We start from the raw sequence: 22,928 nt of genomic DNA on the forward strand, positions 1-22,928 counted from the left end.
AAACAAATGATGTCTAATATTAGATCGGAATCAACTAGTTTTTCCCATTTCTTTAACACATATGTATGTATATTAAATATTACAAATCAGAACTTGGCATATGTCAAATGTGGAACTGAAAATTTTAAATGGGTCTGAAAAAAAGTTGTTCCAACAAAACAAATTTCATTATTCAAATTGTTGACTTGCTAAATGCAGAATTTAAGGGGTAATTTATAAAGATTTCTCATTCTTATTTCAAAAAATAATATTAAAGTGAAGCAAAGTAATTATCTTTAGTAATTTCAACCGAAAGGAAGAAGAAAATTACGTTTTATGCGTCCTTTTTTTAATGTTTGACTTTCTCAAAAACAGAAATATAATTAAAAGATTATGCTTCAATAGAAGGACAAATTTATATTCATTTGTTGACTTGCGGCAAATCTATCTTTGACATTTTGAAAACATAAATAAAATGTATAATTGAAAATGTTTTATTATCAACATATATAATTTTTATGACTTTTGAGTTAAGATTGCACTTGTATGCATTTAAATTATACATAAACTTAACGACAAAGTTTATGGTTCATGGTTAATGTTCATATCAAGTTTAAAGGTCACAACTTCAACAAATTGACTCCTTTTAGTTATTATAATGATAAAAACAAAACGAACTACAATCAAAGTACAATCAAAAGTCAACTTTTTTACTTTACTTCATAACCACAACATAAAGGGGCAAACTTACACATTCACTGGGGCGCTCACATAGAAGGCATTCCGTCGTGTACTCTCGTGTGCCTTGACCTGTACCAGAAGACCCAAACCGGCCGGCGGCTGCGACCTTATTCTGGCCAGTAACCAACGCAATGCCTCATCTGGCGCATCCTCTGGAAACTCAATGACCACATCGCATTGTGTGGGTATTTTGTTCAACCAAAGACGACGCGGCGTCATCAAATGACCAGCGTAGGGCACTTTGCGGCGTAGTTGGCGGGAAGCTGAAAAAAAGGATATGGAGAATGAAAGTAATGTAAAAATACAACATGAAATGAAAAGAGAAATAAAATGTTTAGGTGAAAATCTCGAGATGCAATTTGAAGTCCATTTTCACATTCCTTTTTGTAATGTTTTTCCTTTCTACTTGAGTGCAATTGCATATTTATAGTCTGCCACTGACAGCAGAGAAACCCAAAATAGAAAACAGAATGGGCAGGAAGGAAAAGCTAACAAACTAACAAAAAAAAACTAAGAAAACTCTGGCGCCAGTGGAAACTACCACACTTATTTGTTTTCTCTCTCTTTCTGGTATTGCTAGTATAAGAAAAACAAACACCGAAATGTGGAAATTCAAGCATCTGATCGAAATACAAAAAGAGTTAAACGGATATTAATGAAACATGAATATCCATACAGATTAAAGGGAGGATAGTGCAAGTTATAATGAAAATTCATTTGTAAAGTTTTTGAAATATTTTAACTAATAAATCTTATCATTATCCTATTTTTGATAAAAAAATATTTTATTACAATAACTCTTTTTAAGTTGGCAATAAATTTTCAAGTCTTAACTCTGTCAATTTAAAACAAAATATTTTTGTCATAAAATTCACACATAAATTCGTTGAAACCATAATTTTCTAAAACTTTCAAAAACAAACTTATAGAAAATATGCAAGTTCAGTTTATGATTTAGCCTTACTTATGTATGTATATATATATATATATGTACATATGTATAAGGAACCTCATAAACCAATAGTTTCCATTAATTTTGGGTTTAATTTCAATGGACAATTTGTGGATCAATCTTATTTTGTCGACCTTAAGAACAGTTTTTCAAAAGAAGTCTAAATGGGTGGACCTATTTTTCTCAATAATTTAACATTTATTTTCGAAATTGTGTGGTACTTTGTGTTTGCTATACCAAAGTACCATTTACAAAGAATAAAGAAAAAAAAAATTTAATATGCAATATTTTTTGAGAATTAGACAATTTTACATAGAAATCATTCTTATTCCTTCCGATTTCATGCCTTGTAAATACTGTAACCTCTACGTTTTATGTACTTCAGATCCTTTTTTTCATACTGCAAGCAGTTTCATCACTTTTAATTATTAATACATTTACTTATTCATAACGACTTTGCATACATTGCTTAACAATTTATAAGGACAAACTTGCTATGTCTATGCAAGCCTCTTCGTACTGAAAAAGAAGAAAACCTTGATAATTTTCATCTGTTTTGAATAAAGGTAAGATGGAAGAGCACAAAAAAGCAGCTTTGCTATAGATTACATAACACAGGACAGAGGCATAATGAAATGGACTACAAAACGGCCAACTAAACAAACAAGTAAATACCATCACAACATGGCAGAAATGTAAATAAACCAACCGCAAAAATTTCCCACAACTTTTAATTAGAAGAGGTGGCAACCGGTGCAAAGGACAACTGCAATAATAAAACAAGCAACCAAAAAAAAAAACAACACAAAACATATACAAAAATACAACCAAACAACAGCCAAGTAAGTAATGCCATGATGGAATACAATGACTGTTGTTTGTTCTTTTTATCCTTGCGATAGGCAACCGGCCCCCCCGGAAATTGTGGCAAAGCTGCCGCACCGATAAAAGACCCTCCAGAGCCGCACAACCCCAAAAAAAAAAAAAGAAAAATCACTAAAATTGACTAATGACAGTGCAGAGAGCAGCAAGAGGCTGGGTCGCAAAACTTTGTATATATGTATGTACCTGTACCTGTACTTTGTCAGCTGAAAAGATTGTCGTGGTGGTTATTAATTATGAATGGCAAAGAAACTGCAACTGGCAGACTACTGATAGAAGCTCGTTTTTGCTCCTTCAAGGACCCAACGACAAGAAGTCATTTACAGCAACTTTTGCCTTTCATTAAGATAATGATAATTGCAAAATTACAAAATGACCTTTAACGCTTTGCCATTTGCCATATAATATTAGTTTCGTCTTGCTTCAATTAGAAGTTTTCATCATTAAAACCAAAATTCATAATCCAAGTTGGCTTTTTGGGTTTGATGCAAAAGGTCAGTTTTTTAAACATATTGGGAATGTGTAAAAAAAGCATATGAGCATCGAGAAATCAATGTTGCTGATTTGGGGCTGCGAAATCGAGAGAATTAACGCGCCTTAAAGTAGGCAAAAAGTGTTCATTAGGATTTGAAAAACATAAACAAATTAGGGAATGTCTTTTGAACAGGAAATTAATACTCGACCCAAGCGTTTTTTATAGACAATTATTATGTTACAAAGGAAAGTAAAAGTTGTAAGCTTTCAACCTATTGCATACTTTATGGGGGCTAGTTCCGCCTATTAAACAACATTAAGTCGACCTATTAACATACTCGTCATATTTGTATAAAACCATAATGACTGTCTAATTACTATAGATTGTATGTGATTAGTGAAATATGAATTTACTACTAACCTAAACACGTGTTTGATAAAAATTTTAAAAATGAAGAAATTTTATCATTTAATGAAGCGAAACTAAAACCATTTACCGCAAAAATAATTGCCCTGTAACAAGCACACCATCAGATCAAAATATAAAACAAGTTCAACCTTCTCTACATAATCATACTGAAATGGTTTTTGTTCATTTTATTTCAAGTTTGTCGACATGAAGCAACTGTTTATTCTCGGTATTCTTGCTATATTTTTGGTATATAATGTAAGTCTCTAAATATTTCGTAAATATTCAACTTTACTACAATTTATCTATTATTCCAGGATGCCGTCGTCTTTAAACTAACGAATTTTGTCTGTCAGAGCTATAATGAGTCTTGGTTCACGATACACAATTGTCGCCTAAAGGTTATAGGACGTGGAAAAATTGCTGCATATTTCAATGGAACTTTTCGATATCCGGCTAATGTTATATCGCTCCATGTTCAAGTCTACAAAAAGGCAAGTGGTTATAAACCTTGGATTGCGAAGTCTAAAATTGATGTCTGTCGCTATCTTAGGAAACCCTACGATCCACTCTTAATAATAATTGGAAATCTGTTTTTGGATTTTTCAAATTTCAATCACACATGCCCATATATTGTGAGTTCCTTGCATTTTATGTATTAGTATAATTTTAATATTATTATTTTTAAAGGGTCCAGCAATCATTGATGGCTTCTATTTAAGATCTCAATTGATGACACTTCCCATTCCGACTGGTGATTATATGTTGGCTATGGCTTGGTATTTTGATCGAAAATTGCAATTTCATACAAACATGAGTTACACCTTTGTTGAGAATATAATCGATCAGTAAATCGAACTTCAAGGCTTCTCGTAAAAAGTTATAAACAGAATATACGTGTTTTCTTGAATTTCATAAATGTTGAATTACATTTTTATTTTCAATAAAGAAACTACTTTGAAGCATTGCTCATTGATGTACACTACATCCTCTGTAAAACAGATGCCTTACTCTGATTTCAATTTCGGTGATTTATATTATCAATAAAGTAATGTCTACTTAGTCTTAGATATAAAATCCTAATAGTTGATCATTTTAAGGCAAGTTCAAGTTTTGCCATAGCGACATAAATATTTTTTGTAACTCAATATGCAAAAGTAACAACATGCAATGATCTTTAATTATATCCATTCAATTTACTATCGATTTTATGTCTTATGATCAAAATTTATTTATTGCCTAAAAGTATGCAAGCTAGACATTTTTTGTTACTTTAATGCCAATTGGGATGGAAAATTGATCCAATTACAAAAACAAACAAATTTAAATGTATTTTAAGTGCCTACGAAATTTTAAAACCATAACAATTTAATTGTACTTTGTGCCTAAATAATCGAATCTACATACAAGTCCAGTCCTTAATATGGAAATACACGTGCCAGATTTGTATGAACTATAACGAATGTGTAAATGCTATATTTTGCATATATTGAAGTAATAATAAAATGATTATTCACCTAAACATGTGTTTGAAATCAAATGCAAATTTGAAGAATACAGAAATTATGCATTTAATGAAGCGAAACTAAAACCATTTACCATCTAACAAATAAGACTCAAATAACTAACATATTATCAGATCAAATTATGAAACGAATTCAACCGTGACATTATCTTCTCCACATAATCAAACTGAAATGGTTTTTGTACATTTTATTATAAGTTTGTCGACATGAAGCAACTGTTTATTTTCTGCATTCTTGCAATACTTTTGGTATATAATGTAAGCAAATTCACACCTTTCAAAGGAATATTCAATTTCACGACAATTTATCTGTTTATCCAGGATGCCGTGATCTTTAAACTAACAAATTTTGTATGTCTGAGCTATAATGAGACCTGGTTTACGATACACACCTGCCGATTAAAGGTCATCGGACGTGGAAAAATTGCTGCATATTTCAATGGAACTTTTTACTATCCGGCCAATGCCATAACGCTTGATGTTCAAGTCTACAAAAAGGCAAATGGCTACAAGCCTTGGATTGTGAAGTCTAAAATTGATGTCTGTCGCTATCTTAAAAAACGCTACGATCCAGTCTTAACAGTGATTTCAAGTTTGTTTTTGGATTTTTCAAATTTCAATCACACATGCCCATACTTTGTGAGTGATTTCAATATTAATCAAATGCTTATATTCTAAATGTTATTATTTTCAAAGGGCTCAGCACTAATTGATGGCTTTTATCTGAGACCAAAGTTGTTAACACTTGCTGTTCCCACTGGTGATTATATGTTGGCTATGGCTTGGTATTTGGATAAAAAAGTGCAATTTCATACAAACATGAGTTTCACCTTCGTTGAGGATCTAATCGATCAGTAAAGCAAATGACTAAACTGACAAGTCCAAAGTTCAAGATATCTTGGAGAATTTTTAAACCTTTATGTATCGGTAAAAGTCAAGGTGAAGGAGAAACAAACCAAAAAATTATATACTTTCGCAATGTAAAGACAAATTTCTTTATTTTCCTGCACTCGAAGTTTTTTTTGTTGTATTGTGTATTATATAAAAACTATTATATATTCAAACCAAATTTAAATACACCTAAACGCGAATTGGATTTAAAGGAGCACGTCAAAAATGTTACTTTAATAATTTTAACAAGCTTTGACCATTCAAGATCATTGAAATTGTAGTCAATTGACCCTTTTACCATTATGAAAGAAAATATTACCCCCTAAAATCGGTTGGCAATATTCTGTAACAATTTACCATAGTTCATTGTATCCTTAATTTTTTGTATCTCCCATTCATTCCATTTTTCATGTTTTTGGCTCTAAAGCACTAAATTTTGTATTGCCTAGATCCCTTATTAGCATATGCGTGGCAGCTATAAAGTGTCCTCTAGCCCTCTAGTTATTTCCACAGACTTGTTGCCGGCTTTAATCCATTTGGTTGTGAGACAAAAGTATCCCTCTAAACTATGCATTGCGCGTTTCTAGGCGAATTCCCATTTCGGGGTCACAAGATTCATGCTTTTGTTACAATTTTTATGAGCAAAACAGAAAGAAGGACGAGAAACGGAGACAGGCTACTTAAAATTTGCCCCGTGTGTGTTTGTGTGTGTGTGTGTGTGTGCAGCATATTAAAATGGCAATCACACACATTCTGTGTGTGTTTTGTGTTTGTCTGTGTGTTTATTGGTTATCCTCTTGGGTGTACGATTTGCATTTGCTTTTCGGTTACAAATTCACAGTTCATTTGCCAGGCAACGCGGCAAATTGAACAATAGCAACAACAAAGCCCGCCCATTTGGAGTGGGCGTTTCTTGATATGGTTGCTCTGATTTGGTTTCATTTTATTTATGGAATTAATTATCCAGTTGCGTATTATGTGATTTACATGTGGGTGGTACTTTTGTGGTTTGTTATCGCTTCTCTCATCCCGCCTAATGAGTTTTTTGCCTATATATATACAAAGATATATATGGAATGTCTCTAAATAAATTTAAACCACTTTGTCACATTTGCCATGTTGCCTAATTATGTGTTCTCTCCCATTTCCCCATCTAATATTTTAATCCGTCTAAATCGGTCACAAGACAAGTTTATTAATAATAAGAACAGGCAAACTTAAAGTTACGTCATTAAAAATCTTTTTGTCTATTTTTGTTGAATGCTAGGCTTAAGTTAGACTTATATATTTGATTAATTACTGATTGAAAAATGAATCGAAAGATACTAATTAAAAAAGTATTTAATGTTTAAAAATATAGGCAGCCCAACATGAGCTGTAAAATATTTTGGGGCCGTTGGTAAGTAGTATTTATTAATTTATAGCGAAAAACGTTTTTTTAGGTCTTGCGTATTATTTTGGAGAAATGTTTCAGCTTTGGACTGCAAGCTGTAAAGATATATGTATTTAATTTTGAAGATGCAATATTTTTGAAGGTTTATATTTATAGAAATTACCAACAAACATATATTAGTTCATGTGCACAATGGGCAAAAAAATTAATATATTTGACTGACTTTGAGTAAAACTGTCAAACTTTACAAACTCAATCATAAAACTGTAGGGATATTAGATGAGCTTAAAGTTTATCTTCTTTTATAAAAATCGATTCGAATGCTTACTTTTAGGCTTTTTTCTTAAATGCTGGAAGGACTGTAAAAGGTTTGAAAGTCTCTATAACATCTGACAATGATCATAAGTAAGTGGTCATAAAAATATAATTTGACCAGTTTATGAAGTCCTTAAGAGATATTTTACTCTCCAAAGCTCTTCCAATGCAATATGTTGCAATGGCCTTACAGAAAATGCCCCAAAGATTAGGTTCATAATCATTCTTTTTTATATAAAATAACTATTGTAAGAAATTAACTACTAAAGAAATTGTTTTAATTTTGAAATAATTTTTCTTTATTTATGTAGTCTTTTGCTTTTTGTACAGAAATAAACATAGAGCCATCACAAGTTATCCCTATAACCCTAGAATTCCGTTTGAATCACATTGAGAATAGCTTATGTAAACATTCTCGATGATTTAATTGAATCACTTCACTAAGATAGGCACTCAATAAAGGACCATCCTTTTGCTTATATAAGGATACTTTCTTTTTAGCCCACTAGAAATCATCATGAGTATTTGTCGAAGGTCAAGAAAACGTTATTGATTGAACAAATACTGCATAAGGAGGAAAGGATATCTTCATAAACAATATACCTGTTAAAATATGTATTCATTAGATTCAATTGTATATTTTCGAGGTCAAATTCAAAATAAGGTAACTGAAGCATTGTTGTTGGTCTTTTCTAGTCATAGAACTGTTCATTTCACTTAACTGGCAAACCAATCAAACCCGAACGAATCCAATCAATCGAATTCGGGTCGTAAAAGATAATTGGATGTGGAAAGTAGCACTAGCAGAATTTGTATTAAGCTGAACTGGGACTTGTGTACATATTGCATCAACAAAACTACAAAACCCAATTCATTATACAGTCGGAACATGGCTAAGTTAACACTGCCTTCCGTCTCCGACCTTTGTATGTGTGTGTGTTTATGTATACGGCCCGTAGCCCTTCTACGGAAAGTGCGAAGCTAATGCTTTCGGCTGTTAAATCAGCAGCAGCAGCATCACCAACAGCCACATCTCGCCCCAAGGGTCCCGGAAACTGTGTCCTGAATAATTAATGAAATCGGGGTCTTTTGCGGAAAGCGCATTGAAGCAAAGCGAGACACATCGTTGACGGGTAAGTAAATTGTTGCATAAGCAGGGCAATGTTGCCACCTTTTGCTCTCTCTCTCTCTCTCTCTGTCTCGTCATCTGACATTACTCTTACCCGCTCGAATTTAATCAGTCACCAACAACTACTAACTTAAGCTTCATGTAATTGCTAGAGCTTAGACTCGACAGCATTCTCCAGTTCAGTTAAAACAGTTTATGTTTTAATTAGTCTCAGCTGATGCTGATGTCGATGCTACTGCTTCTAATGTTGATGGCGAGAAAGAAACTCATTATCTCCCTCCAATGTGCGCACACTAATTGAAATCAAATGATGTCATTTTAATGATGACTCCATCATCTAATCAACCAGAACACTTTACAATTTACCACGACGGAAAGCTTCCATTTGGATGCCAAACCATAATTGAAATCTTTGAGTCAGTCACCCAGTTTCATGTAAAAGAAATAAATTTACAATTTATTCAATGCCTAATATTATTCCTCAAAATTGTTCAAATGGCAAACCCAAAAATAGCAATGATATTAAGACCTTAATTAAACTTTAGGACTTTACTGCCAGTATGGGTGTGAAGTGGCTCATTTTGGATCACCTCTCGGAAATTGGGCAGAAGCAAAAGAGAAACCCACAACACCCATATAACGAATACACTTTCTTTTTCCGGCGCAATTATGACAAAATCTCTGAAGAGCGATTAATTAAAATCTAGCATCTAACGTCATAGCTTATATTAGCTTATATTGTTTGAAGAAGATTAAATGTTAATCTGCTGGTCTACTTATACATTTTCATTTCTTAGGTTCATTAACAGTACTCTGTCTAAAATATACACAAAACAATCCGATATCAAGGACTATTTTTGTTATTTTATTTTTGGGTATTTCTCATACCAAATTTATGCCTTGAGTGAAGCTTGTGGATAGATTTGAAATTGAGTGACTGAAAGATTTCAAATACAATAATTTTTAAAAATTTATTCATTAAAAATTCGACTTTCCTTGAATTGAAAGTTATTTTTGTCCAAAGTATGCTTCTTTTATTTACTGTAATCATTTAAATCAACTCAAAGAGAACAAGATGATGGGAAAATGTTATTGTACATTCCCCATATGAATAGAACAAAGTCCTTATGTCACTCAAAGATGTACTTTTCTTCGACTTATTTTACACTTAACAAGAGCGTCACAGTTGAAAAGTCTTGAGGGTTCTGGCAGCTGACAAACTTTCGCACTTTGACGCCGTCAGTGCTCATTAACCTTTTGCAAAAATAAGGACGGCAGCAGCAGCAGTTAAGACGATTTATTTCTTAAACAAAATTTGCTTAATATGAAACTTTTAAAGAAATTTAAGAATAACTTTTCATAGATATTTTATACATGGTTCATCATTTTATGATTTTCAATTTGCTCGTTTCGTTTCAATTATATATGCAGATCCAATCAATGAACGAAAGACTCGCCATGGTCATCGTCGACATTTGCCTCGCCTGCTCTTCCATTTTGACATTTTGAGTGGTTTTAGCTGTCAGTTACCAGAAGGAAAATAGAAAAAAACGACAAAAAAAGATTGAATAAAAAAAAGCATAGCTATGAAAATTCCATTCAATAGAACCAAAGAGATGGGTAAAGAAGAGACGTGCCTGGGATTTCTGAGCTGGCAAATATTATGGCCAAATGTCAGATAACAATGAACAGTCAGATGAGTTGATGTTAAGCATCATTAGATGGCCCTGAAATAGATGCCCCAAACGATATAACACTCTTTTAAAAAAATAAAAGGAATATCAGTATGTATATGATATTGTCGTACTCTGAAGCAATTTCCAAGTAATTACTCTTAAGTTTTATGTTGTAAGTCAATAAGCTGCTTTTCCTCATGTGTCCTCATGCTCAAATGCAATTAATTTATCGCTGACCGAGCACTATCCTTGACATCCTCCTTTTGCAGTTAAAGTAAAAGCAAAAATTAAGTGGTTGAAGATTCCACTGGGCTGATGCCATTCCTCACGTTAATCACCAACAGGGAAAATGAAAGGCAATGATGAAAAGAAGTGAGCGGAAACAGGGTCTTGAGGTTTGAAGAGCTGCATCAATAAAAATGTGCCACAAATAGAGGACATGACGACGTTGACGACGAAGTATAATGGTTGCTCCTTGACCAGTTTAGTTGAATACAATGACAAAAAAAAAAGCAACAATATGAATATAAACATCCTTTTATGTACCTTTATACTTTTATATATATTTAATACGTTGTACTTTATGCTTAAGTTTATTTTATGCGTGACGACATTGTATGGATTACTTTGCGTTGTATGCGAGTAAGAAGCTTTAATTAACCACGTATAAATATATTAATAAATTCATTTATCAATAATAAAGTTTTGCGTAAAAACCTGCTGAAGCCTAGACAAAACAGTCTTTTAATATTGAATAACTTGCTAAAATACCATAACCATACCATACCATATTTACAATCATGTTTTATAAAATACAATAAATGGTTTACGTATAGGCTTCTATGGGAGATAAAGATGTCGACACTTCTTACTGTTGATCAGAAGTTTTGATGTCAGGGTTTTCAAATATTGCTCAGTATGATAAAATCTCCAACACTATTGAGTTACTCGTTAGATCTGTAGGGCAAAGTTCCTTATAAACATGTGCAAAACTTCATTATTCATCTTTTAAGAATCGAATAAGTTGGATTCCCTTAGTCCAAATGGGTCTAAGAACAAATTTCGATAATATCAGCTTAGTAGATAATCATGACCTAGTTCTTTAACATTCAATCTGACATAGAACTAAGAATTTTGATATGGCAAAAATTAGAAAATAATAAAATGATTCTTCTACCTACACATATTTTGAGGTATTCCAAACTTTAACCACCCAAATGTTTGATCTGTGATTTAAATTGAAATCATGGTTGAAAATCGCAGTTTAAGAGGGAAAATATCAGATTCAAGGAAGAAAATATTCCCTGTGTATAAACGATATTTGCAGGTGTCGATAGACTGCCAATACTTTTCTCAGTCTTGTACTGTGATTTCACCAAGAAATACAAAGCAGAATTAAAAAAAAAAAAAAACATAAATTATCTACAATTAAATACTTTTCCACGACGGCAAATATTTTTGTCCGAAATTTGTATATTCTAATGCATTCAATTTTCACCTTGACCCCAACCAAAAATTAAGCGAAAAAAGGCGAATGGAAAATGCTTAGACATAATTACAAATTATGTGCGCAAATTAAATAATAAATCTTGCTTATATTTATAATGAAAATCCACTTAGTGCAAGGACAAAAAGCACCCAGGCAAAGTCGCGATAACAACAAGCGAACCAACAGGCAAACAGACAGGCAGAATGACTGTCAGACAGACAGACAAAGAGGCTATCGCACAGATAGCACCCAAGCCAAGGACATGCTGTTACAGCAGATACACACACACAGAAAGAAAGAGGATTTTATCTACCTATGTATGTGTGTGGGTCTGTGTGTGTGTGTGTCGAACATTATTTAGTTGCCAGCTTTGGCATGTTAATATAACTTAACACGAAATACCAACATTCTGTCAAGGCCTGAATATGTCGAGCCCTCTTCAAAACATTTTAATGGCCCCAAAATGTTGGCTTTAATAATTTCAATTTGCCTGAAAATTCAATTATGCCCAAAAAATATTTTAAATGTATGTAAAATTGTTGGCACTGTCAAAATTTGCGGTTTACCCATCATACACACACACACACACACACACATACATTCAAGTCTGTTACAGGTACTAGAAGTAAAATGTCAAGTATTTGGTTTATGTCACACAAAAGAGACAAACAACACAACAAACAAGGCATTACTGACAGACACACAACGAGACTGAGCTGTGTATGCGTGTGGGGCATATCATAACTGTCGATTGCCACAATAACGATGACAAAGTCCAATGTTTTGTGAAGGGCGCTGTGTGATTTTGAAGTCAAGAGATCCATCAATTGTACTCAAATTAACATTCGAATGGACGGGGGAAATGTTTGACATTTTGATTGCAATGATGTTCTTGTTGAATAGTTTCAATTGCCATCAATTGTTACTAAAGCACTTTTCGTACGGCTATATGTCTTAAGAGTCCTAAATTGAGGCAATAACTTATTTTGATTGAAGGTTTCACAATTTCTTTGATTCGGACTCAACATTTCTTATTACTCATCTCAAGTAAGTATGACCTGTTGTTAACAAGTATTTTGAGCTTAATGCTAAACTAATTTAATTGTGTCGATAATGTTTTCTATAATTTCAAATGAAATTCAGTCAAAACGTTTAGAACGTTTGTTTTTTTTTTAAGAATTTCACATAATTTATTGATTGTGAAAAACATTTTATCTTTATCTCTCCATAATCATATCCTACATGTATTCTTATATTTCATCAAGTCATTTTGAAATTAATTGATGCTTCCTATTTTATCATATAGGAATCTTGATTAATTGTCTAACCAGTTATTAGGCATATGTACATAGATTACAGTGTTCCTTTACTCAAATTGTGTTGTTCAACAATCAGTTTATGAGACGAGTAAGGACAAAACAACAAAACAAAAAAAGAACTATGATTGATGGCAGCTTTTAACGACCATAGGCGAAAAAACCACAAGACACGAGACAACCAACTCAGATTTGGTCTCATTAATGGCAGACCTCAACGCCCTCACACGAACACACATACATGGACAAGATATACGCCCACTAAACTGGAGCAGAGTCATCATCATCATCATCATCTATGTGATTATCTTCTCAGACATCATGGTATTCGGACTCAACGTTTCTTACTATCCTTCTAATGATGATGAAGTGCGTCTAGTTGGTAGACCAAAACTACTGCACAAGTTTCACTAAACACAAGAGGCACGCACATGCATTTAACTAAATCTACAAATAAACATATATGTTCGTATGTACATTTATAATTGATTTGCTGACGCTTGGACACGTGTTAAACAGCAAAACAAATACATATACATATGTACACACATAGAAAAAGAAACCAAACCACTAGACCAGTCAGCAGTCCAACACGAAAACACACAACGAAGCAAAGCATTTAAGAAGGAAGTCGAAACTAAACTAAATAAGTAAATATATTAAATAATATAAAGAAGTTTTTAATGTTTATTGAATATTTAAATTTCAAATAGGAAAAGGTTAATTTTATGTAAATCTTTTTCGAGTTGAGTTGAGTCTTGTTAGCCTTAAGGAACAATTCAGCAAAGATTTCGCATTTTTGGATTCCACGATTTGAAGCTAAACAGCTTTACTCTCTTACTTTGTTGACTATCTTAAAGTGCCTTGGGCCTTTGGGAAATAAGATTATAATTTAATAATCAAATAATCAAATCAATTCTACAAAAAACTTTTATTCATTTTAAACCCACTTTGACATGGCCAATGACTCCAAAAGGTTTCAACAATTTCGCACAAGACCGACAGTGAAACAATATCTTTTAACATGCTTAAAGGTTTACTGCATAATAATAGTTAAAAGGCTAAACAATCGGTTCATCAAAACTTAGTTATAACTTTTGTGTCAGAAAAACAGAGAAATCATCTAATTTATCAAACCAAAAACAAGAGCGGAAAGCATTTAAAGAAGTTTTTGTTAATATTTTTAACTTAAACTGAAAATCTATTTATTTCATTTTAGGCACTTACATTAAAAGAATTTAAACTGTTTTCTTTTTGGATGATTTATTAGATTACATTATTGAATTATTAAATCGAAGTTCGTTACTTTTATTGATGCTTTGTTCTAAGCTTAATAAAACTAAAATTTTATATCAGGCCATGGAAATTTAACATTTAAATTGTTTAAATTTATTTTGAAAACAAATATTACTGAATCAATGAAATCTACAAAAATTTTAAATACATTTTAAAAAATTTTCACTTTATTAAAGCCGATTGCTAATTTCAAGTTTTTATGACAAAATCATCAAATAAAACTCTAACTCTTTAAAACTTAGAAGATGAAAACAAATGAACTTTTTGTGCAATTAATCCACTTGGAATGTAAAAAAAGATTAATTTCTTTTCAAGAAACCAAGAAAGTTTTTTGGTCAAACTAAGTTTTATGGGTTTTTAATTGAATTTCGATGACTGCTGATTATTTATCTTATAGGGACTCTGCTCCTCCAAACTTAAAGATCCATTAGACAACTCTGCCTTAAATTAAATAAAATGAATAAAAGTAAAAAAGAAAATAAGCTTTGCTTTTCATTTTAGGCTGCATGTAAATTGAAATCCAACCTTTAGTACACCTTGTAAGACATTTTAAGTGAAATTTGATTTTTATTGCTAAGAATGTACAACTAAGTGCAAGCAGAAGAGGATAAATGTATGTATGTATGTATGTATATAAACATGTGACATCGCATTTATCAGGACGCAAAATAAATATATAAAACGCGTAACTTCAATTGAATTAATGGCAAGCCAATGGCAAGCAAAAGTAGCTGGCAGATGGGGCGTATGATTGATGTCAAAACATTTCGCCGAGAAGACCATGCATCCAAGCTCACGATATATGATGTCTTTGTGGAGGAGAGGGGGGTCCAAAGGCTAATGTCTTATTTATAGCAAGTTCAAGCGTAACAAAATACATATAAGAGAAATTTCAAAAATCATAGCATACTTTTTTGTGCCCCCCATGATTGAAATTTCTAGCACATAAATGTGCCATTATATACGTATCTATATATATAAATTTCTATATAAATATCTACTCCGTCAACATTCAGCAAGCACTTGGTCTCATTGATTTTTCCCTTATTTTTTTTCGTCACTATGGCCAAAAGTGCACTTGTGGCAAGAGTTTTTCTTACTTTTTTTGCTTCCTTTTTGGGCAACTCTTTGGCCTGTTGCCAAGCCCAAGAATATCCTGCCAAATACATATATATCAACCATATAAATACAGACAAAAAGTAGGAAGGTTGGTTTCAGATTGCATTTCGTTTTCGTTTCTTTCGCCGTTGCTTTTCGGTTTTTTGTTTTTTTTTTTTTTTTTTTTTTTTTTTGGGCTTACTAACAAACCTTTGGCAATGTGGAGGGCGGGCAACACTTTTCAACATTTGACGAGAAGCAGGCGAAACGAGGAGTAACTTTCTATTCTTTTTTATTTTATAGCCAAGACTTATACGGGGCCAAGTCTGGCTATCTATATGGCTGAGTATATAAACGTACATACCTACATATGGAACTACAATGTTATGCGCAAGAGATTGTTAGATTGGCTTCCAGCAAAAAAAAAAAAAAACTATTGTGACTTTGTGCTTGGGAAAAGGGAATCAAAGGGGCGGACAGGCAGACAAATACATATTGTAAAAGGAAATCATGTTAAACATGGATGCAGATAGATTGTAAAGATAGTTCCATGGAATGTCATACATGTTTGTAGGGTAATGAACTTATAAATTTCGAAGACTGCGCATTCAAATTGTTTGTTGCTTTTGCGGCAAAGAGTTTTGCTTAAAGTAAGCAGTTGTTATTCAATTTGATGTGATAGAAATGTCCCAAGACTACTTATAAAAATATTGCGTATACGCAAAGTTTCCTATTCAACACTATTTATAAAGGAAAAGAAATAAACAAAAGTAATTAGATTGTAAATTTGAAACTTGCACTGTCATTAAATAAATCATAAAGTTAAAATCGTTTGTTCAATTTTAGTTTTCAAATTTCTAAAACCTTTTGAGCTTTCAATTGCATTTCAATAAAACGAAATCACTTAACGTACACATTTATATGTATTTCATTTGCACTTTTAATGAATTGGTGACCGACACAAGTCCAAGTTTCCAGTTGCTACAAATCCCAATTGATTTATTTGTTAAATTAAGTAAATTACATGCTTGAATTCCCCTTTCAATTTCATTTGGCTTTTACTATACATACTATAGATAGTAAAGCTAATCAATAAGAAATTAAAATACAAACTGTTTAAGCATTCAGGAAACGAAAACCGAATACAACAAAAACAACGAGCAAAAACCAGCAAGCGATGACAGAAGCCATTCGTATTAGTAGCCAATCAAAGGTATAAGCCAATCAGTTACAGATACAGCCACAGATGCAGATAGAAAAATTTAGCAAAAGATACGTTCGAACATTGCAGCTTTTGCGGAAATTAAGCTGCGCTCAATGTCAGCAAACTGATGGTAATGACGATGATGATAATGATGATGGTTGTGATGTGATGTGAGACGAACGTCCTTTTTAGTACCAAGCACCAGTTTTGCGTCAACTGTCAATCAACATTTAGGCAAGCACCTTTTTTGGGCTTGAATTCTCCTAACAATATTGCAACCACTGTAAGTGAAACTTTGTATGTTGAGACAGATTGGTAAACCGCCTTGAGCTAGTGATTCTGTTGACGGGTTGTAAGTAGTACCCAAATGCGCTCTGGTTTCTTCCTCTCTTTCTCTCTGTTAACCACTTTGTCCTTCAACCTTGCAACATGGGAAATGCTGCAAAACATTTGCATATCATGAGTTTCTAGATTTTATGTGTGTGTGTGGTAACTAAACAATAGATAGGTCTTTACTTTGGGTTTTGTTTGAAAACTTTTCAAATCTTACCGTTCAGTAGAATGTATGTATGTATTTGTATAAGGTAAAAAGAAAGAAGCAGCAAAGATACATTAAAGGACAACAAAAAACTGTGGCCTATCGTATAAAATTTTACAAAAAATAGATATAAACAATATTTTAGAGTTTTCTCCGCATTTTAGATACATTTAAAGAGAAAAAAAAAAAAAAAAAAAAAAAAACATTTTAAACCTGTTCAATTTAAAATTTTAATAGAAGTAATAGATTATAAATAGTGACAACTTTTACAACTAGATGATTCTATATTATTTTAAATTTTCATTTCAAATAAGGAGACGAGAGTGTTTGAATATTTTGTAACTTCTGCTACAAATTTTTAATCTCAGCTTTTTAAACATTTATTTGTTATGCAACAAAGAACTAATTTATGCAATTTATATAATTTATTTTATTTATTAATATTGATATTAAGAGCTTGTCTATAATCCATGTTAGCGAAGCTGGTGTCCAGAAGCAGCTGTTTATCTTCATAATCAACAAACTTTTACCACATATTAACTGCTTATTTTATACAGTGGTGAAGGTCATAGAGTAACTCAACGAATAAATAATCAGGTTCAGACTTTTCTTGCGCAGTGGACAGAAAATATATTCAAATATGTACATATGTATATGGAATCACAGAATACTGAAATAAGGGCTAGATACTGTTTGTCTTCAGCTTTTGATTAATAAAGTAGTTTAGAAATTACATCAAGGACATTAGTTAGTTACATATATTACTAAATGTACTAATTTAGAAAATAATTAAGCCAATTATTTTGTTGTAGCTTTACTGTCAAAACTTCCTTCTTAATGTTTAATATAGTTCACATATCAAAGGGAATGCCATGCAAAAATTAACCCAGCTCTGCAAGTCACTTTCACTACCTTCACGGACATTTAACTAACATAAACGTGTAGATTTCATCTACGAACGTTGCTGGCAAATTTGTCTACTCAGTGTTGTGTAGACACGCGTGTTCGTTCCACCATTCATCTAGGTTGCAGGTTTTTGGGTAAATTTACATATTTGTAATACCAACTTGGTAGGAGGAAGGAACAAAGCGGATTTGTGCTGTCATTTGTTTATTTCAGCCATTTTCTGTGTTTCCATGTTTGTGTCTATGCATAAATTTTGCTTTGTACATTTGGCACAAGTGCTGATTAATTTACTTTCACTACTTTCTTTATTCAAAGAAAACTTTTGGCACATTCGCCAACCAGCTAGAAAATTGATGCTATAAATAACTTTCTAGCGGCCCAAAATGAAAATGCAAGTCAGCCTAAATAGCTTTACATTCATGGCCACTATAATATCAATGCCAGAAATCGAATATGAAAAAGTGAAGAAGCAACTTCAAAATCACTTTTACTCTAGAAAAGAACCCAAGTCAATCTCATTGTCAGACAAACGAAACGAAAAAAACACAAGGCAAAGTAAAATCATTCTCTAAAGAAACCACTAGCAAAATTCTTACCAGCGCAAACATTTATCAATTCATTTGACAGCTTTGCATAATTTTATTATTTATGTATACAAAAAGAGAGCGAAATAAGGCGATTTCCGCATAAATTTAAATATTCATTTCCTTCTCAACCTTTTTTATATGCCAATCAAAAGGATCATTAAAATTGTGGAGTATCAGAATAGTTGCCTAGCTAAGCTTCAAAAATGAAAAAATCTGGCAAAATCTGGTGTAAAAAAACGTTCTCTTAAATTAGAATCCCTTACACGAAAAACCATTCCGAGCTTAAGATCACAGTTGCGAACTTCAAAATAGTATCACTTGGATTCTTCTTGGATTTCTAAATGTGTGATACAAATATCGCACCCATATGATTTTCTGAAACTTTTGATTGTTGTTGGCGTTTAAATAAGGATTACTCTCTGGACAAATCCAAATGGAAGACATATTTTACCTTTAGAACTTTAAAAACTTTTCAACTCTTCAAGCATTTTGCTATTTTGAGGGTCTACTGTTAATGTAAATATGTTAGTGTTTCTGTATCTGTGTTTGTACATGTCTATCTGTGTCTTTGAGCCAAAAAGCGTTTTAGACAAAGGCATTAATACATATAAAGCAGAGGAAACAAAAAAGAAATTGCGGCTATATAAACATTCTTTGCTTGGCTTTTACTACACACACACACAGCCAAATAGACACACCCACAAAAAGATATCTCTATATTATATGTATATCAGAGTATGTATGTATTTATGTATGTGTGATGCTTTGCCAAGGCATGGCCCAAGTCTAAAAGCCAAGTGAAATATGTTGCTACTCAAGATCAATGTGCGCGCCGGGAGAAGATGCTTTTGAATTTTGTAAATAAAAACGCTGCAGGCAAATTGGCCTAGTTGGGCACAGAGGGAGGTCGGGAAGGCCAACATGAAAGTAAAAATATAGCACGTGCATAAAAAGTTAGTTATTAAAAAAGCAAAATGAAACTGTTTGCTCAAGTTAGCATAAACCTGGAATATCCATGTTATGAAACTGACTTTACATATCTGACAGTTCATGTCTTTGTCAAGGACAGTGGTAGATAAATTTGATCAGATATTAACCTATTAAGTATATACTTTTACAATTAGTTTTTTTAGACGTTTTTTTTAACTTTAATGAAAACAACACAAGGGACAAACAAAATACCAAAGAACCTTATCAATTGGGACCAAGTTTTCCCACATAAAGTCTGAAGCCTTTAAGCTAAACAACTTTTTATAGGAATCGTAAATTTTCAAATTATTAATTTAAATTATTCTCCCCAAGATGACTTTTAGATTAAATATTAGCCCAACAGCTAAAATATTAAATGTTAAATCTTTAATCTGAGCCATGATGTCTGTAGGTCTTCTTCTGTATATCTCATCTCTCTACCACCCGAGTTACGTGTGCAGGCAACAAATTAAGTAAACTATTGAGTCATCTATTCAATTCAAACAAATTATTTAAAAAAAAAAGTTCTTATAGCCTCCACATTAATGACAGTCTTTCAATGACCGCCCGAAATTATTAGTAATGGAAATTAATGTTATAAAAAAAAAACTATTTCAAGCATTATAAGACAATAATATAGTAGGACGCCACTTAGTTACCGACTAGGTGCAAGATTTTAATTTAAGTATTTAAGTGTGAATATTAGGAAAAAAGTTTATATTGTAAAATAATCATAGTGACTTTCATAATACTGTCATTATACCTTTCAGGACACCCAAATCGTCTTAACTACGTTTTTATAAGCCTGAGCCTGAATAATATAATTAAGAATCTGGTAAAATATTATTTCCGTTTTCAAAAAGCTGCTTATTTTTGTAAAAAACACATTTATATTCCTGCCGAGATGACTGAATGAAATCAAATCTTTGCCATTATGCTTCTGACATTTTTAAGCAAAAGTCATAGATGAAACACAAAAAGGCACTGTGCAATGTCTATTGAAACGCTCTCAGCCAGCAGCAACTTCAATTCCACAAAAGGGGTTAACTGTCAGATTCACAACTGCCCCTTCATAGCTTCACATAATGGCAATTGGGAATGCCAATGGCAGTGTGTCAGTCAGTCTGTGTGTGTGTAGCCAATTGATAGACAAGTCAGCCCCCCCCCAAACAGAATAGAAGCCCGCGCAAATAAAAACTCGACAACAAAACACAATCATCAGAAAGGCAAACAAGAAGAGACAGAGACAGAGAGAGAGACAAAAGACTTCGTTTTGATTACTAAAAAGCAGACGTTCAGGCGGCAAAGTTAAACCTCCAGAGGGTAGCTTAAAGAATTCTCACCAATCAGAATAATAAATTAAAAATAAACTGGAAAGTCAAAAGACAAAAAATCGATAACCTAAAAACCAAGTCAACTTCTAATTTTCAAACTCACGCGATACAAACCGACTACTACAAAGAGTATTAGGCTTTCAGGCAAAGTCGTCAGTAAAGTTTAAAAGTCATGTCTACGGCATTCTAAAAACACGTAAATCCACACCCTTACTTCCTTGTGATGTCCATCTGATGCAGCAGCAACAGCAACAACCCACAAGTTGTTTAACCAGGTCAGGTGAAGAGGAGGAGGAGAAGAAGGTTCCAAAACGGGAGCAGGAAAATAAACTAAAACTAGAATTACCACAACATGCTCGGCAAATTTGTTGTGCAATTTTCACGGCAAAATTGCGTGGCAAAATACTAACGAAGTGGAAGTTAAGTGGCCAACAACCAGAATATCCAATAGAATTTTATTGGAGAATTTCGAACGGAAGTTAAGAAGAAATTGTATGGCCAAAATAGCACAAAACGGGATTACCTAAAGGGATTTCACTAAAGATGCCTTAATCCCATAAGCTGTTTTGTGAATACAATACAAATGCATGAAATAGCCCAAGCCAATTGCCAGAGATATTTTCGTCTCTACGTGTGTATGAGAGAAAAAAAAAAAAAAAATAAGAAATCCAAATTTCGTCAGTCATTTGCAGATATATTTTTGATTTCCTGGCTTAGAAATTTTTATATCCATGTCATGCAAGATCAAAATTAAAGTCTATGATTTATGGACTTAACTTGTTTTTCTTAAATGTCGATGAAATTTATTCTGCTTTTAACCATATCAAATGGTATCAAACAGAGAAAGCCCCATATGCAGAGAGTCAAATCTTGTTCTGGTTTAGATACGATATCTTATCTTAACCTAATTTAAGCCGTTCAAAAAGCTGTAGAATATTTCCAAAACCCTATAGGTTTAAGTTGGTAAGTTAGTTTAGTGCCTTTTTACTAAATACTTTACAATGTTTTAAAATCTTTATATTGGAATAAGTTAATTATACATTTGAATGTTCCACTGTTTTGGTAACACAGTTTTGAATTTGAATCGAATACGTCAAGGTCACCGAAATTCTTTTGGGTATGTTTGTCAGCCGATCACGTCGGGGTCACCAAGATAAGGATATGAGCCAATAAAAAAATGTAATGGTGTAAAAAGTTTTTTACTAAAAACTAAGATTAAAATTGGTTTTTCTTGTTATCCCCTTATTATCCCTGAGCTGAGATCTTTCTAATTTTAAGAAATATGAGTGTTAGGAAATTTCATTTGTAAGAAAATTTGTTCAAGATATAAATGCAGATTTAATCTTTTCTACTTAAATTTAAAAAAAAGAATTTAAAGATACTCCAAGACGTAATTTATTAAGATTTACTGCAAATATTTAATGGTTTTTTGGCTTTTTTGTCGTCTAAAAAAAATTTAAGTATCTTAAATATACTTTCTGATTTATTTAATGACGATAAAACTTAAACTTAACTTTGGTTCAGACTGGTGTTAATGCAAAGACCAACAACAACAATAACAACAATTTACCAAAGGAAAAACATATTTTCTAAACTTAGTAAACTTGAACTTATTTATAATTTATGTTTGCCGAAAACTTTCATAAGTTTATATTCCATGTTTCAATTGCAAAAACAACTTATTTGCTGAACAACTCTTGGCTTTAAGTTTCCAAGAACTTTTATCAAGTAAAAACCCAAAACGCTTTGAAGACATAAATTTTACTTTGTATGATAGAGAAACCCATATAAATTCTAAATGTATCCTCCAATACATTATTGAATT

The 22,928-nt window shown here is 32.4% G+C and overlaps 1 protein-coding gene across 7 annotated transcripts in view; it reads right to left on the reverse strand.

The window, feature by feature from the left end:
• wwk (white walker) overlaps positions 1-22,928 on the reverse strand; it is a 43,989-nt gene that overhangs the window by 15,666 nt on the left and 5,395 nt on the right. For all 7 annotated transcript variants that reach the window (XM_068284724.1, XM_068284725.1, XM_068284728.1 and 4 more), the window contains exon 3: positions 731-983. In XM_068284724.1, the coding sequence (XP_068140825.1) occupies positions 731-983 (253 nt within the window). The remainder of the gene's footprint in view (positions 1-730; positions 984-22,928) is intronic.

This window comes from Drosophila tropicalis, unplaced genomic scaffold (genome assembly GCF_018151085.1).
Source record: "Drosophila tropicalis isolate 14030-0801.00 unplaced genomic scaffold, ASM1815108v1 contig_393, whole genome shotgun sequence".
NCBI classification, from domain to species: domain Eukaryota; kingdom Metazoa; phylum Arthropoda; class Insecta; order Diptera; family Drosophilidae; genus Drosophila; species Drosophila tropicalis.